The sequence below is a fragment of the Eptesicus fuscus genome, chromosome 22 (assembly GCF_027574615.1).
Source record: "Eptesicus fuscus isolate TK198812 chromosome 22, DD_ASM_mEF_20220401, whole genome shotgun sequence".
NCBI lineage: Eukaryota > Metazoa > Chordata > Mammalia > Chiroptera > Vespertilionidae > Eptesicus > Eptesicus fuscus.
In genome coordinates, this window is record NC_072494.1 from 3,884,390 (window position 1) to 3,909,960 (window position 25,571).

Here is a 25,571-nt window from a genome sequence, read left to right on the forward strand (position 1 = left end):
AAGTAGGAAAACTTTCATATACAGACATATCTCACAGATATTACAGTTTGGTTCGAGATCACCACAATAAAGCGAGTCACATTTTTTTGATTGTCCAGTGTCTGTAACAGTTATGTTTATATTGTAGCCTATTAAATATCCGATAGCATTTTGTCTAAAAACCCCAATACACATACCTTCATTTACAAATACTTTATTGCTGAAAAAAAAAATGCTACCATAGTCTGAGCCTACAGTGAGTCATCTCTTTTTATTTGCTGGTGGAGGGTCTTACCTTGATTATTAATGAGCAATAATATTTTGAAAGTAATCTTTTCTACTGAGCAGTAGGCTTAAAATGTTCAGTAAGCCATGTTGTAAACAGATGTGCTGTTCCGATTTTAGAGCCCGGCAGAGTAGATTTAGCGTAGTCCTCAGATGCCGCAGCACTTTCAGAATGGTCAATGTGCACTGGCTTCCACTGCAAGCCACAGCTGCCTTAGCCCCTAACGAGAGCGTCAGCCTGTCCTCTGAAGCGCTGAAGCCAGGCATCGGCCTCTCCTGTCCCGCTGTGAAAGTCCCAGTGCAGTGGCATCTCCTGGCCAGGGTCACTGTTGCCTACACTGAAGCCTGTCCTCCATCATCTTGGCGGGCTCCCTGGCCGACTTGCTGCAGCCTCTGCATCGGCACCCGCGGCTCACCGCCCTTTTGTGCTGTGGAGACGCCGTCTTTCCTTAAAGCGCGTGCCCCAGCCTCCACCAGCTCCAGGCTTGCTCCTGCGCTTCCTCACTTTCCCCCCCTTAGAACTGACGAGAGCTGGGGCCTGGCTCCGGATTGGGCTTTGGCTTAAGTAGGTTGTGGCTGGTTTATCCTATCCAGACGGTTAAAGTTTCCTCCCGGTCAGCAATGAGACAGTTCTGCTTTCTTGTCATTGGTGTGCTCACTGGAGTGACACTTCTCATTCCCTTCAGGAACTTTTCCTTTGCTTCCACAGCTCAGCTGTCTGGTGCTGGAGGCTAGCCTGGGCCGTCTTGGCTGTGGACAGGCCTTCCTCACTTAGCTTACTCCTCCTGAGCTTTGACTGAAGAGAGAGACGTGTGACTCTTCCTTGCACGTGAACACATAGAGGCTACCGTAGGTTATTGATTGGTCTCTTTTCAATACTGTGTTTCAGGGAGTGGGGAGGCATGAGGAGAGGGGGAGGCAGGGAACGGCTGGCCGGTGGAGCAGTCAGAACAAACAACAATAACAATGTCTGATATGTAAACTCTGATTACCAAACGTTCGTTTTCCTTCTACAAGGGCTCGGATGAGTGGGAAGCAGTGAGACACCTCAGTGTTTGTCCCTTTAAGGAGTCTGCCTCCTGTTAGTAACATGAACAGTCAGTGTGATCCTGGTCAGTCAGTCATCAGACAGAAGGCACAGCATTCAGGTTGCTGTTTTAGGTGAATCAGAAAGTATTTACTGTGCAAATAAGATTCTTTCAAAATCAATGTGAAGAGATACTAAGGCTTTCAGAGGGAGTAAGGGAACAGAATCAATAGCTGATGCGCACCTAACATTCACCAGGCGCTGTGCTGAGTGCTTAGATGTAGTAATTGTTTGATGTTTACCATCCCATAAGAAAATACGTCCCTCTGTGAGTAATGGAGTTTTTAAGTAAACTTCAACTGTAAGTTAAGACATTTTGTTTGTTCCATTTAATTTCCCTAACTCATGCATATACAACAAAAATAGTGATCTCAGTAGGATTGTTCAGTAGACATGAGAGCAGACCGGTGTGTTAGGCACGTAAGAGATAGAGCTGATGCCTCTTAGGAGGAATAGAGTTCCCACCCAAGAACCTAAGCAACGGACATTTGTGGAAGCAAGCTGTATAGAGGCACAGCAGTCACAAAGAGAGCTGGGGGGGAGGGGGGCGCGCTGGAAGATCTCAAATACGCTACTGAGACTCAGCAGCATGGAAAACGTGCCAGGAGGAGAGGCCTGCACCAAACCAGCTGAGCTCTGACGCCATGGGGAAGGTAGGAGGTCAAACAAGGCTTAGAACATCTACAGTGATGGGGAACCTATGACACGCGTGTCAGCACTGACACGCGTAGCCATTTCTGATGACTCACGGCCGCTGAGGCGGCTGCATGCCGAGGATGAAACATTTGCTGCTCCTGAGGATGAAACATTTGCGAAATAATGTTTTTTCCTCAAAGTGACACACTACCCGAGTTATGCTCAGTTTTTTGGCGAAGTTTGACACACCAAGCTCAAAAGGTTGCCCATCACTGATCTAGGATAATACATAAACATCGAAATGGGGATCGCATCTACACTTACCAGTAGTTAATATACCAGGGTCCTTGAAAATCCCAGAATACAGAAGAAAGTTTGAGCCACAGATTATTTTATTACCTGAAACTTTTCAAAGCTTAGACAAAAATAGATACAGAGAACAGCATTACGTATTTATGGAGGCACTGACTGCCTCACTGTGGAAGAAAAAGATGAAAGGAGAATGAAGTTGGAGTGGGCAGCGCTGTATGTATTCTATTTTTCTTTAAAAAGCATGTTTGAAGAATATCTTGGCAAAATGTTAACATTTATTAAACCTGGGTCTTGGGACATGGAGTCTTTTTTTTTTTTTAATTACATCTTTCTGTATGACAAATATATCACAACTAAAACGAAAATAAAACAAAATAGTGGCATACCTCTAAACCAGTTTCTCAGCTATTTTTTAAAATTACTGTCCCTCCCAAAGGAGCATTTTTAGACTTTTTTAATGAACCTACACGAAATTTTAAAATCACAGCACACTGTATGTCTGCCTGTACACTGTGTGTGTGTCTGTCCTGTGATAAAAGGAAGATTTTTCTTCCTCCCTCACCGGAGAACGAAACAATGGCGAATAGTCTGGAAGACACGTGATTCTGTGCCGTTAAACAGTAACATCATACAAAGTGTGTCCTTTGACCTCAGCCAGATTAAACCAGATAGCAAGTAACAGGAAAACTTCAAATTTCCTGGGTATTAAATAACACATTGCTAAATAACAAATAGAGCAAATCAGCATTCTTAAGGGAAATTAGAAAATAATTGAATTTGAATGAATGAAAATACAACAAAAATTTGTGAGGTACAGCTAAAGAAGTGTTTAAAGGGAATTTGCTTATGTTATAAAAGGATAAAAACAACAGATTGATGATGTACATTCGACTTTAAGGAACTAGAAAGTGAATAAATTAAACCCAGAGCAAGCAGGAAAAGGAAATAACAGTAATAAGCACAAACCAATACTTTGTAAACAGAAAATATCATTGTAAACAAAACTAGTTCTAGCCAGATTGCAAAGAAAAATAAGAGAAACCCCCCTACCCCCCTCCAAATTGTAAGAATATAATACTGGAATTTGAACAAATTTGTTTTCATAAATTTGACAACTTCAATGATATGGACCAATTTCTTGAAAGTGAAAAACTACCAAAGCTTATTCAAGAAGTAGGTGGCTTGCACAATCCTTTTTCTATTTAATAAATTTACTTTGTAATTCAAACTCTTCCTGCAAAGAAAGCTCATAGTCTAGGTATTTTCAATAGTAAATTCTGCCAAACAGCAAATGAAAACCAACAAACCAATGGAAGCGAACACTTCCAAATTAATTTTCTGAGTCCTGCATCATCTTGATACTAAAACCAGGCTAAGTACGAGAAAGCTACAATATCCCTATTTCTCATGAGTATAGATGCATAAGTCCTTAATAAAGTGTGAATAAGTTCATCAAACTATGTAAATAGAATTATACATCATGGTCAAGTGAAGTTTATCCTGGGAAGTTCAGACTAGTTCAAATTCTGAAAGTCAGATGTAATTCATCATGTCAACAGAGTAAAGAAAAAGCATAAAGGAAGAGAAAGCATTTGACAAAATTAAACATCCATTCATAAAAACTCAGTATACCAGGAATAGGAAAGAGCTTCCTTAATTTGGTAAAGAGTGTCTACAAAACCTATGGCTATGCTAATACTTCCTGGTTAAAGGCGGAATGTTTTCCTCCTAAGGTGAGAGAAAGGCAAGGAAGTGCACACTCCCCACCCCTATTCAACATCTTGACAGCCAGTGCATAAACGGGAAAGCCATACAAATCAGACGTAAAGAAGTAAGTTGTCCTTGTTCAGAAATGGCATGTAGAAAATCCCAGGGAATTAAAAGGTTCCTCCAACCAATAATTTGTTAAGGCTATAAAAATAAAAGGTGTAGAAATCAAATGTACATCTATGTACTAGCAATAAGCAACTACATTTTGAAAATATTCTAAAAGTACCATTTGCAATAGTACCAAAGGGGAAATAATTAGCTATAAATCTACCAAAATATGTACTACACCTGTACGGTGAAACGCCCCCCCCCCCCCCAATTATCTATATATATAAAAGCCGAATATGCAAAGTGTCCCCTCAGGAGTTCGCTCACTCGCTTTGACATGCGCTGACCACCAGAGGGCGGCGTGGAATGAAGGGAAGCCCTGGCCAGCAGCCACTAGGAACCCTACCCGTGCACAAATTTCATGCACTGGGCCTCTAGTTGATAATAAAAAATGAAAACTTAGTCCTGGCCGGGTAGCTCCAGTGGTTAGAGCACTGTCCTGATTTGCCAAGGTTATGGGTTTAAACCCCAGTCAGGGCACATACAAGAATCAACCAATGAATGTATAAATAAGTGGAACAATAAATTGATGTTTCTTTTCTCTCTTTCCCTCCCCTGTCCCATCCTATCTCTAAACTCAATAAAAATTTTTAAAAATGAAAAATAAGTGGAGATAATATATACATGTGTCAAAAGACTCATAATTATTGTCCAGCCAGTGTGTTAACCTATGTATAAACGTGGTTCAATTCCAGGTCAGGGCACATGCCCCAGTTGTGGGCTCGATCCCCATTGTGGGGCATGCAGAAGGTAGCCAATCAATGATTCTCATCATTGATGTTTCTATCTCTCCCTTTCCCTTCCTCTCTGAAATCAATTAAAAAAATATAATACACACACACACACACACACATACACACACACACACAAATAAAAGCCTAAGTGACCGTTACAACAGAACGACTAGAAAGACTGACCAGTTGCTATGATGTGCACGGACCACCAGGGGGCAGATGCTCAACACAGGAGCTGCCCTCTGGTGGTCAGTGTGCTCCCACAGGGGGAGCGCTGCTCAGCCAGAAGCTGGGCTCATGGCTGGCGAGTGCAGCTGCGGCAGCGGGAGCCTCTCCCGCCTCCACAGCAGCGCTACTGAGCAGCGGCAGCAGGCACAGCAGGCTGGGATGAACACAAGTGGCGCGGTGCCCGGCCCAGGCTCAGGCTTCTCCCTGGCCGCCTGCTACTTGAGCCCTGAGGGGTCCCAGATTGCAAGAGGGTGCAGGCCAGGCAGAGGGATCCCCCACCCCTGCACACGAATCCGTGCACCAGGCCTCTAGTATGTATGCAGACTCACGGTTGTTAAAATATTGACTAAACATTTATTCTTTCCCATTCAAAAATTCTATTTTGTTGATGGTGCCAAACAGATTTATTTGGAAAACGAATGAACTAGAATAGCACAATTTTGAGAAAAACAAACTGGATGACTTAGATTACCTAATTTTAAGACTCATTTTAAAGCTATGCTCTACAGGAGCCCCTGAGGGAGAAAGAAAGGGACAGAGAGTACATGAAGAAATAAAGGCTGAAAACTTCTCAAATCTGATGAAAGTCATGCATATAAACATCAAGGAGCTCAACAAATTGCAAGTAGATGAATTCAGAAACCCACACTGACACACATGATAATTAAATTTTATAAAAGACAGGATCTTGAAAGCAGCAAGCAAGATAAGTGAATTGTCACATATAAGGGATTCTCAATAAAATTACCAGTAAATTTCTCATCTGAAACCTTGATCCGAAGCCAGTAGACTAATTAGTATATTCAAAGTGCTAAAAGAAAAAAACCATCAAGGAACCCTATACGTGGCAAAACTGTTCTTCAAAGTTCAGAGAGAAATAAGACATTCCCAAATAAACAAACCTGCACTGGAAGAAATGCTGAAGGGACTCTGGCAGCGTGAAATGAATGGACACAAGACAGGAGCTCAAAGCCATCTGGAGAAATTCAGATCACAATAAAGGAAATAATGGGCAACGACAAGAGCCAGGATTACTGTGACAGTGGTTTTAACTACAGTTGTTTTCCACATTATTTAAGAGGCATACATTTAAAAAAAACAGCCCATAAGTTAGTATTGTAACTGGTTTGTAACTCCACACATTTTGCACATAATTTAAGACACTAATGCATTTCAAATATGTGTGGGGCACATAACGTATAAAGGTGTAGTTTGGGGACTTCAGCAATGAAAGGAAGTGGGAAGAGACCTGTAACGGCCGTTCTGGTATGTTGTTGAAGTGAAGCTGGCATAGATTCCAAATACAGTGTTACAGTTTAAGGATGTGAACCCCCTGGTACCTACAAAGAAAACAGCTACCGAATATACACAAAAGGAACTGAGAAAGTAATTAAAATACTTCACTACAAAAAAACAAAAAACAAAACACCACACACACAACTAAACATAAGACACTACACTGGGAAATGAGAGACCAAAAAGCTACCATGCATATAGAAAACAAGCAAAATGACAAAAAGTAAGTCCCTCCTTTTCAGTAAGTTTTAAGTGTAAATTAATTGCTCTTCTATTTAAACACAGATATTAGGAAATGCAGTAAAAACACATGGTCAAACTATATGCTGTCTACAAGACTCTTAGATCCAAAGATAAAAATAGATTTAAAGTGAAAGGATAAAAAAAAAAAAAGTTACATGCAAGTAGTAAGCAAAGAAAGCAGGGTGGCTATACAGACAAAATAGACTTTAAATAAAAAAGATTGCAAGAGAAAAGACAATAGGTATTAATAAAAGTTTCAATAGAGCAAATGGATGTAACAATTATAAACATTTACACAACTTATAACAAACCATCAAAATGTATGAAGCCAAATGGACAAAATTGAAGGGAGAAATAGATATTTCTACAATAATAGTCGGAAACATCAGTACCCACTCATGATAAGGGATAAAATGAGAAAATAAGGAAGGAAATAGGGGACTTAACATCATAAATCAACTAGATCTAACAGACATGTGCATAACACCCTACCCAACAATACCACCATACATGTTCTTGTCAAGTACACATGGGACATTTTCCAGGACAGACTATATATCAAGCTACTAATTATTCAAAGTATTTTTAATGTATTCAAAGAATTTTCAATGAGATTAAGTTAGAATTCAATAACAAGGGAAGCTGGAAAATTCACATTCCTATTGAAATGGATGCATTCTTGAACAACCAATGTATCAAAGAGGAAATCACGTGGGAAATTAGAAAATATTTAACTGAAAACAAAAACAAAATGTACCAAATGGTAGGATGAATTGATAGTGGTGCTAAGGGGAGAATTGACAGTTATAATTACTTACAAATAATGAAGACCTCAAGTCAGTAACCTAATTTGCAACTTAAGGAACTAGAAAATGAAGACTTAACAAAACAATCTTAGAAGAAAAGAAACGATAAAGATCAGAGTAGAGATCAATGAAACAGAGAAAGAATAGAGACAAATCAAACGAAAAGTTGACTGAAAGAAACAACAAAATTAACAAACCTTTAGCTAGATGGACAAAGAGAAAAGGACCCAAATTACTGAAGTCAGAAATGAAAGTGGGGACATTGCTGCATAGTCTACAGAAATGAAAAAGAATTATGGAGGGTACTATGAGGTGTTCTACACCAACAGATTAGATACCTAGATGAAATGGACATCTTCCTAGGAATGCAGACCCTTGACTTCCTACATCCCAAGAGAAAGCAAATGTCACATAGACTGTCTTTTGAATCAAAGAGCGTTAGGGAACTTAATGGTTGTAGCAGAGAAGAATAGGTAACAGAAACTACAAATCCTCAGCGGCTTACAGTAACCACACGTATGTCTTATGCTCATCATCGATCAACAAGGGCACTAACCCTTCATCGTAGCCACTTCCCAGTTGGCCACAAAACTCCCTTTTGACACAAGATTTAACAAAGAGGCCTCAAAGTCCAACATATTCCTCCTGCTTGCATTTCACTCCCAAAGCCAATCACATGGACACTCCCCAACTCAACAGGACAGGAGCGTCTAATTCCCCCGAGGGAAGGAGCACTGAGTAGGAACAAGAAAACATTCTGTGGGTGCAAATGAGATCAAGTGCTAACAGGGGAATTAATTCTGTGCAGAGCAAAAATTTGAAGAAACAAAAAATAAGAGGCTAACCCTCACTCTGCAATCTTCTAAACGTATTACTGAAAGGTTAAAGCCGGGCAAGCTGAATAGCCACCTCAGCCTGTGAATAAAGGAAAACTGAATTTATTTAAGGAAAAGGGGATGGGGATGGGGCCATTGAAAGGGAAGGGCTCCACAGCACTGAGCCAAAGGGTACTGGGCCCATGATGGCAGCAAAACATGCTCAGGAGAGTGCAACCAGGAAGGGCTCAGACGCAACGGAGGGCCCAGGCGGGGCTGCTGTGGCTCCCTGGGCAGTCAGAAAAGGGGGCCTTGGACACGGGTTCAGGGGGTGAGCCCGGGACGAGCTGCCACTGCCCATTGCTCCCCTGGTTGCAAGTCTCGTGGGGTCCCTTGGAGGTTAGGGGATACGTGCCTGTGGATCAAGGAACGGGGGAAGGCTTGCTCCTTTGTCCTGAGAGTCTCTCTCTCTTGCAGATGGAACCCTTAGGGGAGGTCTCAGAGGAGGGGCTAATAGAATATTCATCAGCTTTGCAGGTGAGCTCTTTCAGGGCCTGGTCTCCACTGACCGGTTGGCACCAGGGCAGGGTCATTAGTGTAGCTGTTCCTGGGGCAGCCACTGCATCACTTGTCTGGTTTTGCTGCTTTTCTGAGCCTGAAACACAACTGAGGACGAGCTGTTATCTCTAGGGAGGAGAGGGCAGGGGTCTAAACCGCATGGCCAGCGATATGAAAAGTCAGGCTGTCCTAACCACGTGGGCAGCCACACTCTAGGGCAGCGGCCGCCAACCGGTGGTCTGCGGACCACTGGTGGGTGGTCCGTGAGGTCCGAAAGGTTGGCGACCGCCGCTCTAGGGGAGGACAGGTTACCCTGGGGAGGGGGGCGGTTCTTGTGTTCCCAGTTGTGCCCCTTGCTGGGCATCCAGGGCTTTCTGCCCGGCGAGTTTCTGTACCTGGCCCATGGTCCTTGCTCTGCCCACGTCTGACTAACAGTTACTACTAGCCAAACAAACATCCAGATTCCAAAATACCTTCACATACAATCCTCTCTTCGTTTTCTAGGGCACCCAGTGACAGACTGATAGGCCTGGGGACAAGCTCCCTATGGAGTCACACTGGTTTTGATTCTCAGTCTGAACACTTACTAAAATTTGACCTTGGCCAAATGACTTAATGTCTCAGTAATTAAAACGGTACAAGCATAGCTCGCTCTTGCATTTACACACGTGTGAGAAATCAAAGCGATAATACACGGAAATGGCACGCAGTAGCATTGGATGCGTGTTGCTAGCTGTTTGTAGTTATTTTTAAGTATTTGACATATACTGTGATTCCCATTGGATAAATGAGGATCGACATGTAATGTACAGACTTCATGATTTTCTTCCAGGCTCACCGAGCCGATGGCAAAGCCTGCATTCAAAATTAGATTTTTAGTTTAGAGACTTAGTTTACATTCTAGTCACACTTATGTTACGTAACTCATTTAACACAATGATATTCTAATCTGTCTGTAAGGGTGTGTTTTTTTTAGCAATCCCCCCCCCCCGCCTCCACCCCCCAATGGATTAATATAAACCACTCAGAAAAGCAAGGGTTGCTGAGATTGGGAGAGGCTCTGGAGGAAGAGAAAGGAAGGACAAAATGAAAGCAAACTGGCAGAGGAATCCGGAGAGGCTGCGGGCTGGAGGGGGTGGGGCCAGGGAGGGGAGCCCAGGCTGGCTTGGAGACAGCCCTGACCTGCTGCCAGGTGGGGCTGAGGCTAGACCGGGTACCACGTGGGTTTGGAGAACTCAGCAGGGTCCTCAGAGCAACCACGGAAAGGAAGAGGCTTAGGGGCAATTCATAAAGTCTAAAATGCAGCATTTTTTCCCTAATTGAAGAGAAAAAGAGAACTGTTTGTTTCCTTAATTTGTACCCTTGAAAAGAGACTGAACAGAGGATTTGCGAGATTGCTGGCTTACAGAAGTTGATGTGGTAAGTTACTTTACTGTTTGCTTTTTTTACTATCATATAATACCTTCCCCCCTTTTTGTCTTGAAATGAGTGGCTTCTGGCATGGGATTCGATAGAGTTCAAAGTGGCACAATCTATTTTAGGTTTGTTGACAACTCAAGTTTCAGTGCCCAGCAGCACAAAACGTACAATTTAGATTTGAAATGCGTTGGAACGTTCACTCAAAATGCGGCGCTCCCTGCAGAGAGCTGTAGGCAAACTTGACTGTCTGCCTGCTCTTCAATAACCTTCCCACGTGACTTACTATCCTGATCTCAGGTGCATTTCTCTTGCTTTTATTTCTCCTTTCTTTTGGTAGAGGGAGGGCTCATAGGCGACAGGGTATTGTTTTAAGAAAATTGTACATGAGATTCCATGGAAAACTTAGAGGGATTGTGACTATCTTTAGAAGAGAAACCATTACCTTGAACTATTACTACCTACGTTCTAGAACACTGAAAACTGGGAAAACAGAAAAATATAAAAACACCCGGAGAGAAATATAAGTGATGAAATAACAGACATAGATGTGACATTGGAGGTAATTCTGTTAAAATTTTTAATGATGCTTTTATTAAGTTACTTGCTATAAAGATATTAAAGAGCATCTAGACTAATGACTACAAATGACAAGAGTAGAAAACTTTGTTCGTGGTTAATGCTAATTCATGTACATGTTAAAATATATATTTGTATCTGAGATGTGAGACTGCTGGGGATAGGGGTAAAGAAAAGGCACACTCACACATTACTTCCTAAGACATTGCGTTAAGCACATGATTTGATGGAGAGGCGAAATGTTCTGTTTGCTTAATTCATAGACATTCAACTGCCAAAGAGTTTCTTAAATCTTAGTGCAGAAATTTAAGTAACTGAAAAATTAGGGCTAGGGGTAACAATTTTTTAAATATATATATATTTTATTTCAGAGAGGAAGGAAGATGGAGAGATAGAAACATCAATGATGAGAGAGAATCACTGACTGGCTGCCTCCTGCATGCCCCACACTGGGGATCCAGCCTGCAACCCAGGCATGTGCCCTGACCTGGAATCCAACCTTTACTTCTTGGTTCATAGGTTGACACTCAACCACTGAGCCACGCTGGCCAGGCCTAAGGCAACATTCTGACTATGAATTTAGTTGGCTCTGCTTGTTCTTTTCCTTCTATCTTTGAAGGGCATCGGAAATAAAATCAAATGCTAAGTAAATAATATTTGACTCGGGACTCCTTTTTATGTATATAAAGTGCCAGATGTTACAAAGGCTGATATTCCCTAATAAAGAAAACATTAAGGTTCTCAGAGGTCAGCTGCATTCTTTTCCTGGACAATCTCATGGTTTATTGATAATACCTTTCCGATTATGAGTAAACACTTTGTGCCCCGAGTATTTGCTCGTGTGAACATTAACTTTGTAAAACACGCTTCTTGCAGGAATATAAATAGTTGCTGGAAAGAACCCTGACAACATCCGAGCAAGATGAAGTTCTTGCTGTTGCTCTCAGCCCTGGGGTTCTGCCGGGCTCAGTACGCCCCCAACACCAAGCCTGGGCGCACCTCCATCGTCCACCTGTTTGAGTGGCGCTGGGCGGACATCGCCCTTGAGTGTGAGCGGTACTTGGGCCCCAAAGGATTCGGAGGGGTGCAGGTGGGTATGGCTCACGGTGCACATCGTGGGGTTGGCGGGGCTTTAGAGCAAAAGGTCTCCTCTGTGTCTGCGAAGCTCAGAAATTGAATTTCATATGCCCTCCAAAGAGTATTGTTAGCAGCGTTAGGTTCTGTTTCTGGTATATTCTCTCTTCAGTGGGATATCACCAATAGACTGTTAATTGTGCCCAGTGCTTATTAAAAACTGAAGCAGTTTATACAAAGATTGAGAAAGAATTTAAGTCACTGATTGTTTTCTAGACCATCCAATGATACCAAGTAAGCCACCGTTTGATACCTAAGATGGTTTTCTTTGTAGATCTCTCCACCCAATGAAAATGTGATCATTAATAACCCTTCCAGACCTTGGTGGGAAAGATACCAACCGATTAGCTACAAGTTATGTACAAGATCAGGAAACGAGGATGAATTCAGAGACATGGTGACCAGATGTAACAACGTTGGCGTAAGTGAATTCGTTTTCTTTAAAGTATCTGTCAGACAATAGTGTGGTGAAGGCCTGGCGGGGGGCGGGGGAGGGGGCGCGGGTGTGGGGTGGAGGGGGTTAATGATGGAATATCGGGGGACAACTGTAATACTTTCAACAATATACATTTTTAAAAATTAAATTACGTAAAAATATAATTTCTCTCTGCCCGCCCCCCGTCTCTTGCTCCTTTTGAGAACATTTCCCATATTTTTTTTATTTTACTTTATACTTTACCTGTAACTAAAGTTTAATTGTAGCTTATATTTCAGTCTTTATCATTCTTTGTATGTGTGCCATTTATCTACCAAAGACGTAAGTTGGGATTTAAAGGCATTTTGCTTATAAGGCAAAAATCAACCTTTAACCCTTATAACTGTACAGATTTCCGGGGAATACTTTCCAGTCAGGAATTGGAAATTCCAGCGACAATGTCTGGGTCCCTTCTGCATGGCTTGTGTCTCCATCCATCATCCCTGGGTCTTCTTCCGCACAGGCTGTTTGATGATAAACAGGAGCATCCCTCCGATGAGGAACATAATAAGAGACTATGTTTACCGCCCTGTCTTCAGAGGCTGAGTCGGTAGCAGAGGGCGACCCGTGGACATTTCAAAGATCAGCAATCTCTCCTCCGCTTACTCCTACCTCCCCCACAGAGGCTCCTTGCCTTTGTTCATAGGCACGGGAGTCTCTGGTCCTATTCATTGATCATGTATGGAAACATTTGGGTTGTGGCTGGCACGCATGTAGGTCTTCGGGTCACCTGATTTCCTTGCACACTTACTTGTGGTCTTGTAGGCAGGTGCGTTATAACATAACGAAGAGGAAGAACTGGTTGGGAGTGTCAGGAACATGCTGTCAGCTCCGGGCGGTAATGTTATGACGGCTCCCTCCCCGCCATCCATGAGCTGAAGCGGAAGTGCTGCCTTTCAGGTCCACATTTACGTGGATGCCGTGATCAACCACATGTGCGGCAACGGCGTGAGCCCGGGGACCAGCAGCACCTGCGGGAGTTTCTTCAACCCCGGAAGCCGCGACTTCCCCTCCGTCCCGTTCTCGGCCTGGGATTTCAATGACGGTAAATGCAGATCTCCAAGCGGGGACATCGAGAACTACAACGACGCCTATCAGGTAAGTAGAAACACCACCGCAATCGGAATAAAGAGCTCCCATGACCTGCCTTTATCTGCGCACAGCTCACTGATCTCCACTGAAGCGCTACCTTAGCTTCCTTAGGAAAACAGGGCTCCAAGTCTGATTGGATAAAAAGAAAACAACTCAAAGCAATAGGTACCACCCTTTCTCCAAGTAACTGATTCCCAGTTAAAAGCTCGGCCACTTCACTTCCTTCATGCTCTGTTTTCACACTAGCAAGCACCTCAAAGGCATGTCCAGCCAGAGTGTCCATGTCCCCAGGGCCCGAGGCGAAGACGCCGCTAGAGAGATACCTGTTAATGAACACATGAACGACTGGCCACGTGGGTCCTCAGGTGGACACCGTGTCTTATGCATCAATCGCGGACTTTCTGCCTCCACAGGTCAGGGACTGTCGTCTGGTCGGTCTTCTTGACCTTGCCCTGGAGAAAGACTACGTGCGCTCCAAGGTCGCCGAGTATCTGAACCACCTCATTGACATCGGGGTGGCCGGCTTCAGAATCGATGCCTCCAAGCACATGTGGCCGGGAGACATGAAGGCCATTCTGGACAAACTGCATCATCTGAACACAACCTGGTTCCCTGAGGGAAGTAAACCTTTCATTTACCAGGAGGTGCGTGGAGACATGTGTGTGCATACACAATGTAGCTTAATTCATCAGAAAACAAGTGACATATCTCATTAAGATATAATTTCTGTAGGGGAGGAACTGAATCATCTACACAGAACAGGAATCAGTTGTAGAGGACAGTGTTCTTTTTTTAATATATATATTTTATTGATTTCAAAGAGGAAGGGCGAGGGAGAGAGAGAGAAACATCAATGATGAGAATCATCAGTCAGCTGCCTCCTGCACGTCCCCTGCTGGGGATCGAGCCTGCAATCTGGGCATGTGCGCTGACCGGGAATTGAACTGTGACCTCCAGGTTCATAGGTCAGCGCTCAACCACTGAGCCACACCAGTCAGGCGAGGACAGTGTCTTTTAACCTTTTGTTCAGAGGCCCTTCTTCGTCCAACTCTCTAACTCTTGATCACAAGGGGTTTAAGGAAGAGCAGAGATTCCGTTTAGGCTGTGAGCGCCTCTTTGTAATTGACCATCTCCCATCAGAGACCATCAGAGAAGACGGATCACAGTCTAGCTGTCCTGAGCCAGGCTGTGGGAGGTTCGGTCTTGTCTGGAGCACTATGAGCTGTGTTCTTTCAGGCACACTGATTAACCTCCCCGTGCTGCTGTTTCTTCACGTGAGGAGGAGGGCTACGGTCACAGTGATTGTTGTTGCAGGAAGTTAGATGAGTTAGAACTTATCAAGCACTGAGAAGTGCTGTCGGCCAGATACTGAGTGCTCTGTGAGGTTATCTGTTTACATGGAAGACTCCATTGGGTCCGGGTTTTCACAGGACAGCAGGCCGCCTTGTCTAGTCACTTTTAATATTGTAGCAAATACCTTAACAACAAAAATGAGAATCTTGGTATAAGGAGAATCATCTGGGACATGTCAAGTAACAAATTGTTTAAGACCACTTAAAAATATTTTTATTGATTTCAAAGAGAAAGGGAGAGGGGGAGATAGAAACATCAATGATGAGAAAGAATCATTGATGGGCTACCTCCTGCATGCCTCACACTGGGGATCCAGCCCACAAGCTGGGCATGTGCCCTGACCAGGAATCCAACTGTAGCCTCCTGGTTCACAGGTCGACACTCAACCACTGAGACATGCCAGGTGGGCTAAAGCCGTTTTCTATATGACATTCACTGGCTGGTTAAAAGTATAACCCAAAATAGCATTCCCCCCTACATTTCTTCTGACTTGAATAATTCTTCCAGGTAATCGATCTGGGTGGTGAGCCCATTAAGAGCAGCGACTACTTCGACAACGGCCGCGTGACAGAGTTCAAGTACGGTGCCAAACTGGGCACAGTGCTGCGCAAGTGGCATGGGGAGAAGATGGCCTATCTGAGGTGAGTGGCACACGCCTGGTTCTTGGAGTCACTTTACAGACTTAGTACATATCACATTATCCCGACAGGCGTTATCTTATGAAGACCTTATGTAGGCCCTTGTGAGGATTCAGTTACCAATAACACGGGGGCTAGCTCCCCAGACGCGAACGGATCATCTTTATTATTGAGAATGTCAGTCCCAGGAAGTAGGTCTAGAAACCCATCACCTGGGGATTCTCATCTATGGCTTATATGACTCCTAAGCTGGCTGCCTGCACTGGCCTGTGAAGTCCAGGTTGTTATTAAAATGGTGTGTCGTTGAGAAAGTCCCTGCACTGTGGCCATGCTGTGGCATTTCCGAGCATCCTATCAAATGTTTCCACACTTTAAAATGTCTGTATTATAGATGCAAACATGGAAACCTTCTTTTAAACTGCTTTGCCGTTCTGCATGAGATGGACGTTGATCCTTCTGAAGTCCATCTCAATTATAATCCCCTAAGACTTCCAAAGGGACTCTTATAATTACAGAAATACCTGTAACATGAATGTAATACAAGTATTTGCGCTCATGTACACATACGGAATGTATTCACAGATAACAGAGCTGTATCTATACAGGATATATGCGGGGACAGGCAGAAGTAGGTTTATGGTTGTGAGTTTATTCCTCTATTACTTATGTATTAGTTGTTGTATTATTTACTTGTATTATTTCCATATGAACAGCTGTAGCCCTACTCTTGCTCACCCCTGTATATATAACCTTACAGAAAAATTATTTCCATTAGAGAATGTCATTATATACTGAAAGAAACACGCATGTAAGTTCCTCTATGGTGTGTGTGTGTGCGCACAGGAACTGGGGAGAAGGCTGGGGCTTCATGCCTTCCGACAGAGCCCTCGTCTTCGTGGACAACCACGACAACCAGCGGGGACACGGCGCTGGAGGCGCGTCCATCCTGACCTTCTGGGACCCCAGGTGGGAACGGAGTCCTCCATTGGCTCTCCCCTGACCTTTTAACAACACTGAAAACACTGCTTCCTTTCACGATGGCATCGTTTTGTAACTTCCAGACTCTACAAAATGGGAGTGGCATTTATGCTCGCCCATCCGTACGGGTTCACACGTGTCATGTCAAGCTTCCGGTGGCCGAGGTATTTTGTGAATGGAAAAGTAAGTGTTGGTGTTGTGCAACATACCTTTCTCTCAAGAAAAGGAAGGCAGCTTTGTTCTAAGTTTACCTGATGCTGTTACATTTATTATTTGTTTATCAACTCTTTAAGTGTAAGCTGATGCAGGCCTCTGTTAGCAATGTAGTGGATATTAAAACACTAAAATTCATGGTCTCTGTTGCTAAATGGTATGTAAGCTATTTCTGAAACATGAGAAACATACCTCCTTACTTCCCCTGAACACTTGAACAAAAGGATACAGTGAGTATAATTGGTACCTCTTATAACTACCTGCTACTACCTGGTTGGTATGTGGATTACAATGAACACTTGTAAAGAACTTAAAACAGCACCTGTTCATAGTTTAAGTAATATAAATACTGGTTAAATACTTTTAAAAAATTGTATGGAAGGCAAAAAAATATAGTTGAATTGAGGTTAAATAGGCAAAGTATTTTATAAGAAGAAGGATCATATATGTATTAAAGAACAGAAATGTGCAGAGTATACTGGGAAAGATCCAGAGGAGAAAAAAATTTGGTAAATTCACTCATCTGCATAAAAATTTAAAAAATATATATTTTTATTTATTCAGAGAGTAAGGGAGAGGGAGAGAGAGACAGAAACATCAATGAGGAAAGAGAATCCTTGATCAGCTGCCTCCTGCACGCCCCCTACTGGGGATCGAGCCTGCAACCCAGGCATGTGCCCTGACTGGAATCGAACCTTGACCTCCTGGTTCATAGGTTGAATGCTCAACCATTAAGCCACACCAGCCAGGCTTTAAAAATGTCTACCTTTTTTGATACAACAAACATCAACAAGGCATCATTCTTGACCATGGAGACACAGCAGTGAACAAAACATGTAACAAGTCCTGCCTTCATAGAGCTTACATTATAGTAATGACTTCTTCCCTGATCACTCAGAGTAGCATCCAAGGTCCTTAATTTAATAGATTTTTCTTATTTATTGTATCTTCTCTTACTAGAATGTAAATTGCATGAAGTGAGGAATTTGTTGGCCTGTGTCCATAGTGCCTGGCATATGTTAGATATTTAATAAATATTTGTTGAATGAATAAACGAACTTCCCCATACCATACATTTTTTTTTTTTTTTAACCTTTGAAACATGGCACTAGAGAATGAGAATTCGGAGGGAAGGGATGAGAACTTGGTGAAGGGTGGCCGGCTATTGAAGGAGTTGGATTCTACATGAAGACACTCTAGAGACAAACAGGAGAGACTGGGTTTGGCATAGTGGAGAAGGAAGAGGCAACTCTAATATTTAAAATCTGAGCCTTTTTTCATTCTTTTTGCTAATGAAGGATATTAATGATTGGATTGGGCCACCAAATACTAATGGAGTAATTAAAGAAGTCACTATCAACCCAGACACCACCTGCGGCAATGACTGGGTCTGTGAGCATCGCTGGCGTCAAATCAGGTGGGGCCCCTTATTCGGAGAGAACCTCTAATAATAAACTTGCTTAACATTTTATGTTAAACTGCTGAAGTATGCATAGCAATCCTACCGTGCTTTGCTTTCAGGAACATGGTCATGTTCCGAAATGTGGTTGACGGCGAACTTTTTACCAACTGGTGGGATAATGGTAGCAACCAAGTAGCTTTTGGAAGAGGAAACAAAGGATTCATTATCTTTAACAATGATGATTGGTAAGTAGATATCCATCAGAAATTATATTTTACACTAACGTGTTCCGGGTTTATTCTTTTCTCTTGCTGCTCATTTACTTCTTCTTTAATATCAGAAAGATTCTTTAGTCAGTGGATTACCATCATAGAGATGGGAAATGAGCCAGAAAAAAAAAATGATGGTTCCTATTCTTTTGATCTTTTTGGTGTCCTCTTGACGAGGGCTCTCTGTTCTCAGAAGACCGGTGTTTGTGCACCTTGTGTATCATGTGCAGGTACGAGGCACATTCTATGCGCGCGTATCCACCCGTGTTAGTGTACAGGTTGTGAAGTCACTAGATGAACATGTTGCTTGACCCCCTTTTATATAAATGATGGAAGATGACTGCCCAGCACTGAAATACCTTTTATAGCTCTTTTTCTCAACTAGTCTCATATCTGGTTCTCTGGTCCTTTTCTTCACTTCCGGCTCTCCGTGCCAATCGTTTTTCAAAGCATACGTGTACCGAATATGTATCTTAGGGTCAGCGATTCACCTGAGGAGAGTTGAATTTTACACTCGAGACAAGAGCATGGCTTAGACCTTTTTGCAAGCTGCTGAAATGTCTTTGTCCAAGGGCAACTTCTATTTATGCTCAGCTCATTCCAGCCTAAATTATATTCCACAGACAAAAAGAAGAATCCAGTATATCTCTTCTTGTGGCTATTCCTTTAGTTTCTGTCTTTTGTGGATGGGAGAAGCAAAATAAATGTATGCAACAGCTTTCTATTTAAAACCATATACTTCCTCAAAGAAATGTTAGATTATTTTTATCTCCAGCCCAAATTCGTTTTGGTCTCTTGAAAAAAAAGAAATATTTTTGGAAAACATAATCAAATTAAAATTTTTGACAGTAATTTGTATTTCTTTAAGTTCAGATGAGGACATATTTTAAATATTTGTGTACCACAGGAAGTACTTTTCCAAAATATATATTTTTGTTGATTTCAGAGAGGTAGGAAGAGGGAGAGAGAGAGAGAAACATCAATGGTGAGAGAGAATTATTGATCTGCCCCCTCACACACCCCTTACTGGAGATTGAGCCCGAAACAGGGCATGTGCCCTGACCAAAAATCGAACCTTAATCTCCTGGTTCATAGGTCAATGCTCAACCACTGAGCCATGCCTGCCAGGCATCTCAGAAAGTACTTTTATCCAAGAGAGCCCATACAACTCAAATCTTCACCAATAGTCCTCAGCCGTCATGTTTGGCAGTATTCCCTGTTGACCAGGAAGTTGCTCAGTCTCCTAGAGGATTACTTCTGTTCCTGAGAGAACTCATCCCACAGAGAGGTCTCTGTGTTGGAGTCTCTTCTCCCTGAGACCTCACTGTGTGGTGTCTGTGACATGAAGGGCAGCCGCTCGTCTCCGAGATCACCTGTGTCCTTGCTTTTCATTGTGTTGAGCTCAAGTTAAATCTTCATGTTTCTGTTACAGGCCATTATCTTCCTATTTGCAAACGGGTCTTCCCGCTGGCACCTACTGCGATGTGATTTCTGGAGATAAAATTGGTGACAAGTGTACGGGAATCAAAATCTACGTCTCTGCTGACGGCAAAGCTCACTTCTCTATCAGTAACAATGCCGAAGATCCATTTATTGCAATTCATGTGGAATCTAAATTATAAGATTTGAATTAAATACATATGACCCCAGAGAAATAACCACGTGTATTTCTTTCTTTTTTACATATATAAATTCTTGTCACTCATTAATTTTTTTGTAAAAGCTATAATAAGTAACTAACTTGAAACATAAGAAAAGCATAAACACTCACATAATTATATAATTATAAGATAATTACAATCAACAGTTTTATTTTAGAAGACTCACATTAGCCTATTTATCTGAGTTGGGGGTCTAGGTGAAAATGGTAAAGGGATTACCAAAATAAAATACACACCCCCAAAACTCATAGACTCAGACAACAGTATGTGATTACCAGAGAGAAAGGGGGGTATAGTAGAGGGTAAAGGGGTATAAATGGTGATGGAAGGAGACTTGACTTTCGGTGGTGAACACACAATTCAATATACAGATAATGTATTATAGAAGTGTACACCTAAAACCTATATAATTTTATTAACCAACTAGAGGCCCGATGCACGAAGATTTGTGCAAGAATGGGCCTTTCTTCCCCTGGCTGCCGGCACTGCCTTCGCTCTGGACTGGAGCCGCCTTTCTGCCTTCCCACGCTGCCCAGAGGCCCAGAGCAGCTGGGGCGGTAGGTAACGCCTGCGTTGTTGCCATAGTGACAACACAGGCGTCCCGCCCTGCCCCCAGCCACTCGGTGCCTGCATATGCAAATTAACCCTCCATCTTTGTTGGGTTAATTTGCATACTCACTCCTGATTGGCTGGTGGGCATAGGGAAGGTACGGTCAATTTGCATATTTCTCTTTTATTAGTGTAGATGTCACCCCAATAAATTCAATAAACACTAAAAAAAATAAATTTCTAAAAACTCAGGCATCTTGATGAATAGTAATGCCTGTTGCCCGGCAATCGTTCATTGGTGTATGCTTTTATTTATTTCTCCCCTACAGTGTTTCTAGCAGTTAGTTAGGAATAGCGGATTTAATGCTGAATCCTGAACATTTGGGGGCTTTAACAATATGAAAGCCCCTTTGCAGTTAATAAGTTAAAAAATGAACAAATTGTGCAATCTGTAATTCTTAGTTATTTAGAGCCCACAGGAATCTCTGCCTCTACATTCTTTCCCCTTTTTGTTCTCTTTCCAATGGCTTTGACCTGATGTTGATGGGCTTTCTGTTCTGCCTCTGAGCCCCCGGGGTGGATGGATTTTACTCAGGGCTTTCTTGACACCAGATGCTCCAGGTTTTCCTCCTGGCTCTCGAGCTATTCATTCTCCTCCACCTGGACTTTAAATGCGGGACTTAAGGCTCTCATCTAGGTCTTTTTAGAGCTCTCAGTTATTTTTCATAAGAAAAACATGTGTGGAAATAGAAGCCCCAACTCTGAAACCCTCTTCTTTTACCTACAAATCTATCTATTCCTTGCCCCGATCACATTCCTCCTGCCTCCTTCTACCACTTGAGTTAATAATACCATGCCATTCCAGTGTTATCGTTCTGAGGACTTTGTTTCATAGATTGTTTTCCTCTTCTGATTTAACAGTCTTTTCCATTTTGCTAGATTTAGTCCCTTCATACGACACGTAGTAGAGTCTTCCAGACAAAAAACTCACGACTCCCATTTATTTGCTCTCCTGCCTGGTCATTTTTTGGGGTGTGTTTTCATCACCAAGTGATAACATTTCAGTGGCTTTAACCAGTCCTTTTTCATCTCTTGACTGTCCATTTTCTAGTATCACCACTTCATTGAATCTTCTCTCATCAACATCATCAAAAACATTTATGTGGCGAATCCAATGTACGTCTCTACCATTGTCTTATGTCACTTTGCACCGATTTTCAAAATGCTGAGCCACATTGCTTCCTCGGCTCCTTTGGCTTCTGCACTTCTTCTGTCTCCCACGTTTCCTTTTCTCTCACTGACTGCTCTTTTTTCACACATATTTTATGGGCTCATCTTCTGTGTGACCTAAGGCTCACACAGATGTATATTTGTACTGTTTTACTCCCTCAGTCTCAGGGCAGTGTTTGGCACATATCATGTAACACTCAATGCCTGTTTGTAAAATAAATTGAGATCATGACAGGAAGAAAAGAAAAAGATATCATTTTTGAGGACAGAATTATTAGTAAAGATATAGCCTTAGAGTAGAGAGCTTCTTTTTATTCTCTCTCCCATTCTTCCCAAGTTTTACTGATTCCTGGTTAGCCCTGATTTCTCAGGTCATAAATGTCATGGGATCTCAATAGAAATGAAAAAGGTATTTGACAAAATTCAACAACCTTTCATGGTAAAAACTCTCAATAAATTTGATATAGAAGGAATGTGTCTCAGAATAGTAAAGGTCATTATGACAAGCCCACAGCTAACATTATATTTAATGGTGAAAAGCTAAAAGCTCCTCCTCTAAGATTAGGAGCAAGACAAGTGTCCATTCACCACTTCTAGTTACCACAATACTGGACATTCTAGCAAGATCACTTAGGCAAGACAACGAAATAAAAGGCATCCAAATCAGAACGGAAGAAGTAAAATTGTCTCTGGTTCCAGATGACATGATCTCATAATGGAAATTCCTAAAGTATCCACCAAAAAAGTGTTAGAGCTAATAATAAAATTCAGTTTAAGCGGCAAGATACCAAATCAATATGCAAAAGTCAGTTGTGTTTCTGTACACTAACAATGAACTATCAGAATGAGAAATTAAGAAAGCAATCCAATTCACTATAGCATAAAATAAAAATGCTAAGGAATAAATTTAACCAAAGAGGTGAAAGATTTATACACTGAAACTGTAAGACACTCATCACAGAAATTGAAGAAGACACAAGTAAATGGAAAGGTATCATGTGTTCTTGCATTGGAAGAATTAATATTAAAAATATCCACACTATCCGAAGTGATCCAGGATTCAATGCAATCCTTATTAAAATCCAGTGGCATTGTTCATGGAAATAGAAAAAAAATCCTAAATTCTATGGAACCAAAAAAGATCCAGAATAGTCAAAGCAAACTCGAGAAAGACAGACAAAACTGGAGACATCACACTTCCTTGTTTCAAACTGTATAACAAAGCTTCTGTCTTCAAAAAACTAGATACAAAGGGGGAAATCAGATATATTAAATGTAGCATACAATTTGTTGCAGAAAAATCACAAGGTTTTAGAAGAAATCATTTAAGAACTCCAATAAGAAAACAACACAATACTTGGAAAAAAACCCAGAAGGGCAGTGATATACTAAAATACCTTTAAAGGTCTTTCACAAGAAATTGAACAGATGGGCAAATATAGCCTGTTTGCTCTTTTTGTCCTTGAACATAAATTCTGGGAAAAGAAAAAAAGAGAGAAGTGTGGCTCAGGGCCACTTACATAATCTGTTTTTAGGTAGAACTCGGCGTGTTGAAAGAATTTGGGTACAAAGAGCACCACTTACGCTAGAGTAAAAGGTGATATTTATTATTTCCCTATAATTGCGTACCTGCCAAGACCAGCTCACTACTTTCCTATTCTTTTAAAGACACTGTCCAGTCAACAAACAATGCTTTGTTCATGATCAATTCAATCCATGGCCTTTTTTGGAGCACCTGCCTGCACCTCTGTTTCCTCATGTGTAAAATGAAAATGACAACTCCTTTTTCAGTTTGGTGTATTAAGGGAGAAACTGTGTATATAGCATACTAACCACTGTTGCTGGTTACATGCATACTTCATTTCCTCAGTCAAGATGTGTCTCTTACCCTAATGCTGAGAGCTAGCAATTCGCTATTTCTCCTAAAACCGAACTAAAAGAAGAAAAAGAACCACAAAGTCTTGGGACTGGAGCAGAAGGCAACATTCTACTCTAATGTGAAATCTTGCCAGGTTCAACCTGTGTGCCATTAGCTGAAAGTTAACAGAAAACCCCGCTTGGCCATGGCCAGCGGTGTTCAGTGGTTAGAGCACCGGCCTGTGCACGGAAGGGTCACAGGTTCAATTCCAGGTCAAGGGCATGTACCTGGGGTGCAGGTTTGATCCTTAGCCCCAGTCTGGGCAGGTTCCTTGAGCCTCTCTCACATTGATGTTTATCTCTCTCAAATCAATAAAAACATATCCTTGGGTGAGGATTAAAAAAAGAAAGAAGAACATTCCTCTTGGCTTTCTTGTTTCCAATTCAATTCTAGCTCATAGGGTCGAATTCAGTTCGAGGTCTAGGATTGCCAATCAGAAATTTCAGTCTCAGCTTTGCATGTTACGATCTTACCCGTGGAATGTGGCCACAAGTAAAGACGATTAGGTGTGTTCCAATGAAAATGAGCATTAATCAACCCAAGGTGTCCTATTAAGTGTACAAGCACTCGCTGAGGCACTTTGAAACACGTCACCCATGCTTAAGTACAAAGTATAGTGGGGAAGACAAGACAGAACTGCAGGATACATTAAATAGAACACAGAGGGAAGTGAAGTTATGCAAAGTAAGAATGGACAGTAAGTGGCTTGATGTGAAAGAAGGCAGATCTGAGAGGCTCTGAGAAAAATGTGGGAAAGGAAGGTCTCCATAGGGAGCAGGAGGATTTGTGAGGAAGGGGAGGGGGAGGGGAGCCCAGAAGAATACAAGTGCTGATGACCAAGGCACCGAGGATGAAGGAGACTGGGGTGGAGCACTGAAGGATCAGGGAGGCTGCAGAGGGTGTACGGAATGCTATTGGAAAGGAGGCTGCAGAGGCAGAATGAAGCTAACCAGTGAAATGCATTTTCTGCCAAGACTCTTCTAGTTGGCTGGACGTATGGACACCAGTGAGGGCATTCCTGAATAGAAAGGGTGTTACTATCTATGGGAGATAATCAGGTGTGACCTCGGGGAAGTGCTCGGGATTATGTTCCTATGTTGCTATTAAGACAGAGTTAGTTAACGACGTGTTAGTGCACATGACCTTTATGGCTTTCTCTCCTCCTCCCCCGCCCCCCGCTGTGTAGTTGCAATGGCACTGATTCTACTGGGGTCCCCTAAGCACACAGGTCTGCCAGTCTGCCCGTCAGTTCCGAGGGCGCGGGCCTGTCCTGCCAGTCCCCGCGCCAGGCGCCTATTGTCATGTTGAAATAACTGATTGGGAATGACAACTTGCTTCCCGCTCACTATTTTTATATAATTGGGGATGGAAATAATGGAACTACCCCTTGATTTAACTGTCAGTCAAGTGACAACACCAGCACAGCATGAGATTCAACAAAGTGCCTCCATCTGCCAGGCGCTGGTGGTTTTAGGAATGCTGCTGGCTTCGTAGGAGCAAGTTCAGATATAAAATGTTTTCCCATATCACAATGAGTATTCATGCATTTTAAAATTAAACTATAGAATTATGTCCTGCAAAATTCTCTTTCAATGAAGATAGACTTTTAACATTTTCATTGGAGAGAAAAAGCAGCATTTGGTACAAAGCATTTTCTGCCTTTGATTCCAAAAGGGGCCAAACCAATGAAGAAATCTGTATCCATGCCACGAAACAGCTGAAAGAAAGAAAGAGCCCTAATTGGTTTGGCTCAGTGGCTAGAGCGTCGGCCTGCAGGCTGAAGGGTCCCAGGTTTGATTCCGGTCAA

At 42.3% G+C, this 25,571-nt stretch overlaps 1 protein-coding gene across 2 annotated transcripts; it reads left to right on the plus strand.

Moving 5' to 3' along the window:
• The first annotated feature begins 10,045 nt into the window (after positions 1-10,045).
• On the plus strand, positions 10,046-20,050 carry LOC103291131 (pancreatic alpha-amylase). 2 transcript variants are annotated; one of them, XM_008147094.3, is made up of 11 exons: positions 10,046-10,276; positions 11,729-11,942; positions 12,261-12,407; positions 13,362-13,559; positions 13,967-14,197; positions 15,414-15,547; positions 16,388-16,510; positions 16,606-16,705; positions 18,034-18,152; positions 18,257-18,382; positions 19,839-20,050. In XM_008147094.3, the coding sequence occupies exons 2-11, from the start codon at positions 11,775-11,777 to the stop codon at positions 20,026-20,028; spliced, it is 1,536 nt and encodes a 511-aa protein (XP_008145316.1). In that variant the 5' UTR covers positions 10,046-10,276; positions 11,729-11,774; the 3' UTR covers positions 20,029-20,050. The 2 variants fall into 2 exon arrangements, with proteins under 2 accessions (XP_008145316.1, XP_054567538.1); XM_054711563.1 differs by lacking the exon at positions 10,046-10,276 and adding an exon at positions 10,510-10,573.
• Positions 20,051-25,571: the final 5,521 nt, after the last annotated feature.

Bases quoted from the DNA above. Each gene is read 5' to 3' on its own strand.
- LOC103291131 (XM_008147094.3), top strand. From the start codon at position 11,775: ATGAAGTTCTTGCTGTTGCTCTCAGCCCTGGGGTTCTGCCGGGCTCAG. The intron at 12,408-13,361 runs GTAAGTGAATTC...GCTGCCTTTCAG, and splicing joins CCAGATGTAACAACGTTGGC to GTCCACATTTACGTGGATGC. The intron at 13,560-13,966 runs GTAAGTAGAAAC...CTGCCTCCACAG, and splicing joins ACTACAACGACGCCTATCAG to GTCAGGGACTGTCGTCTGGT.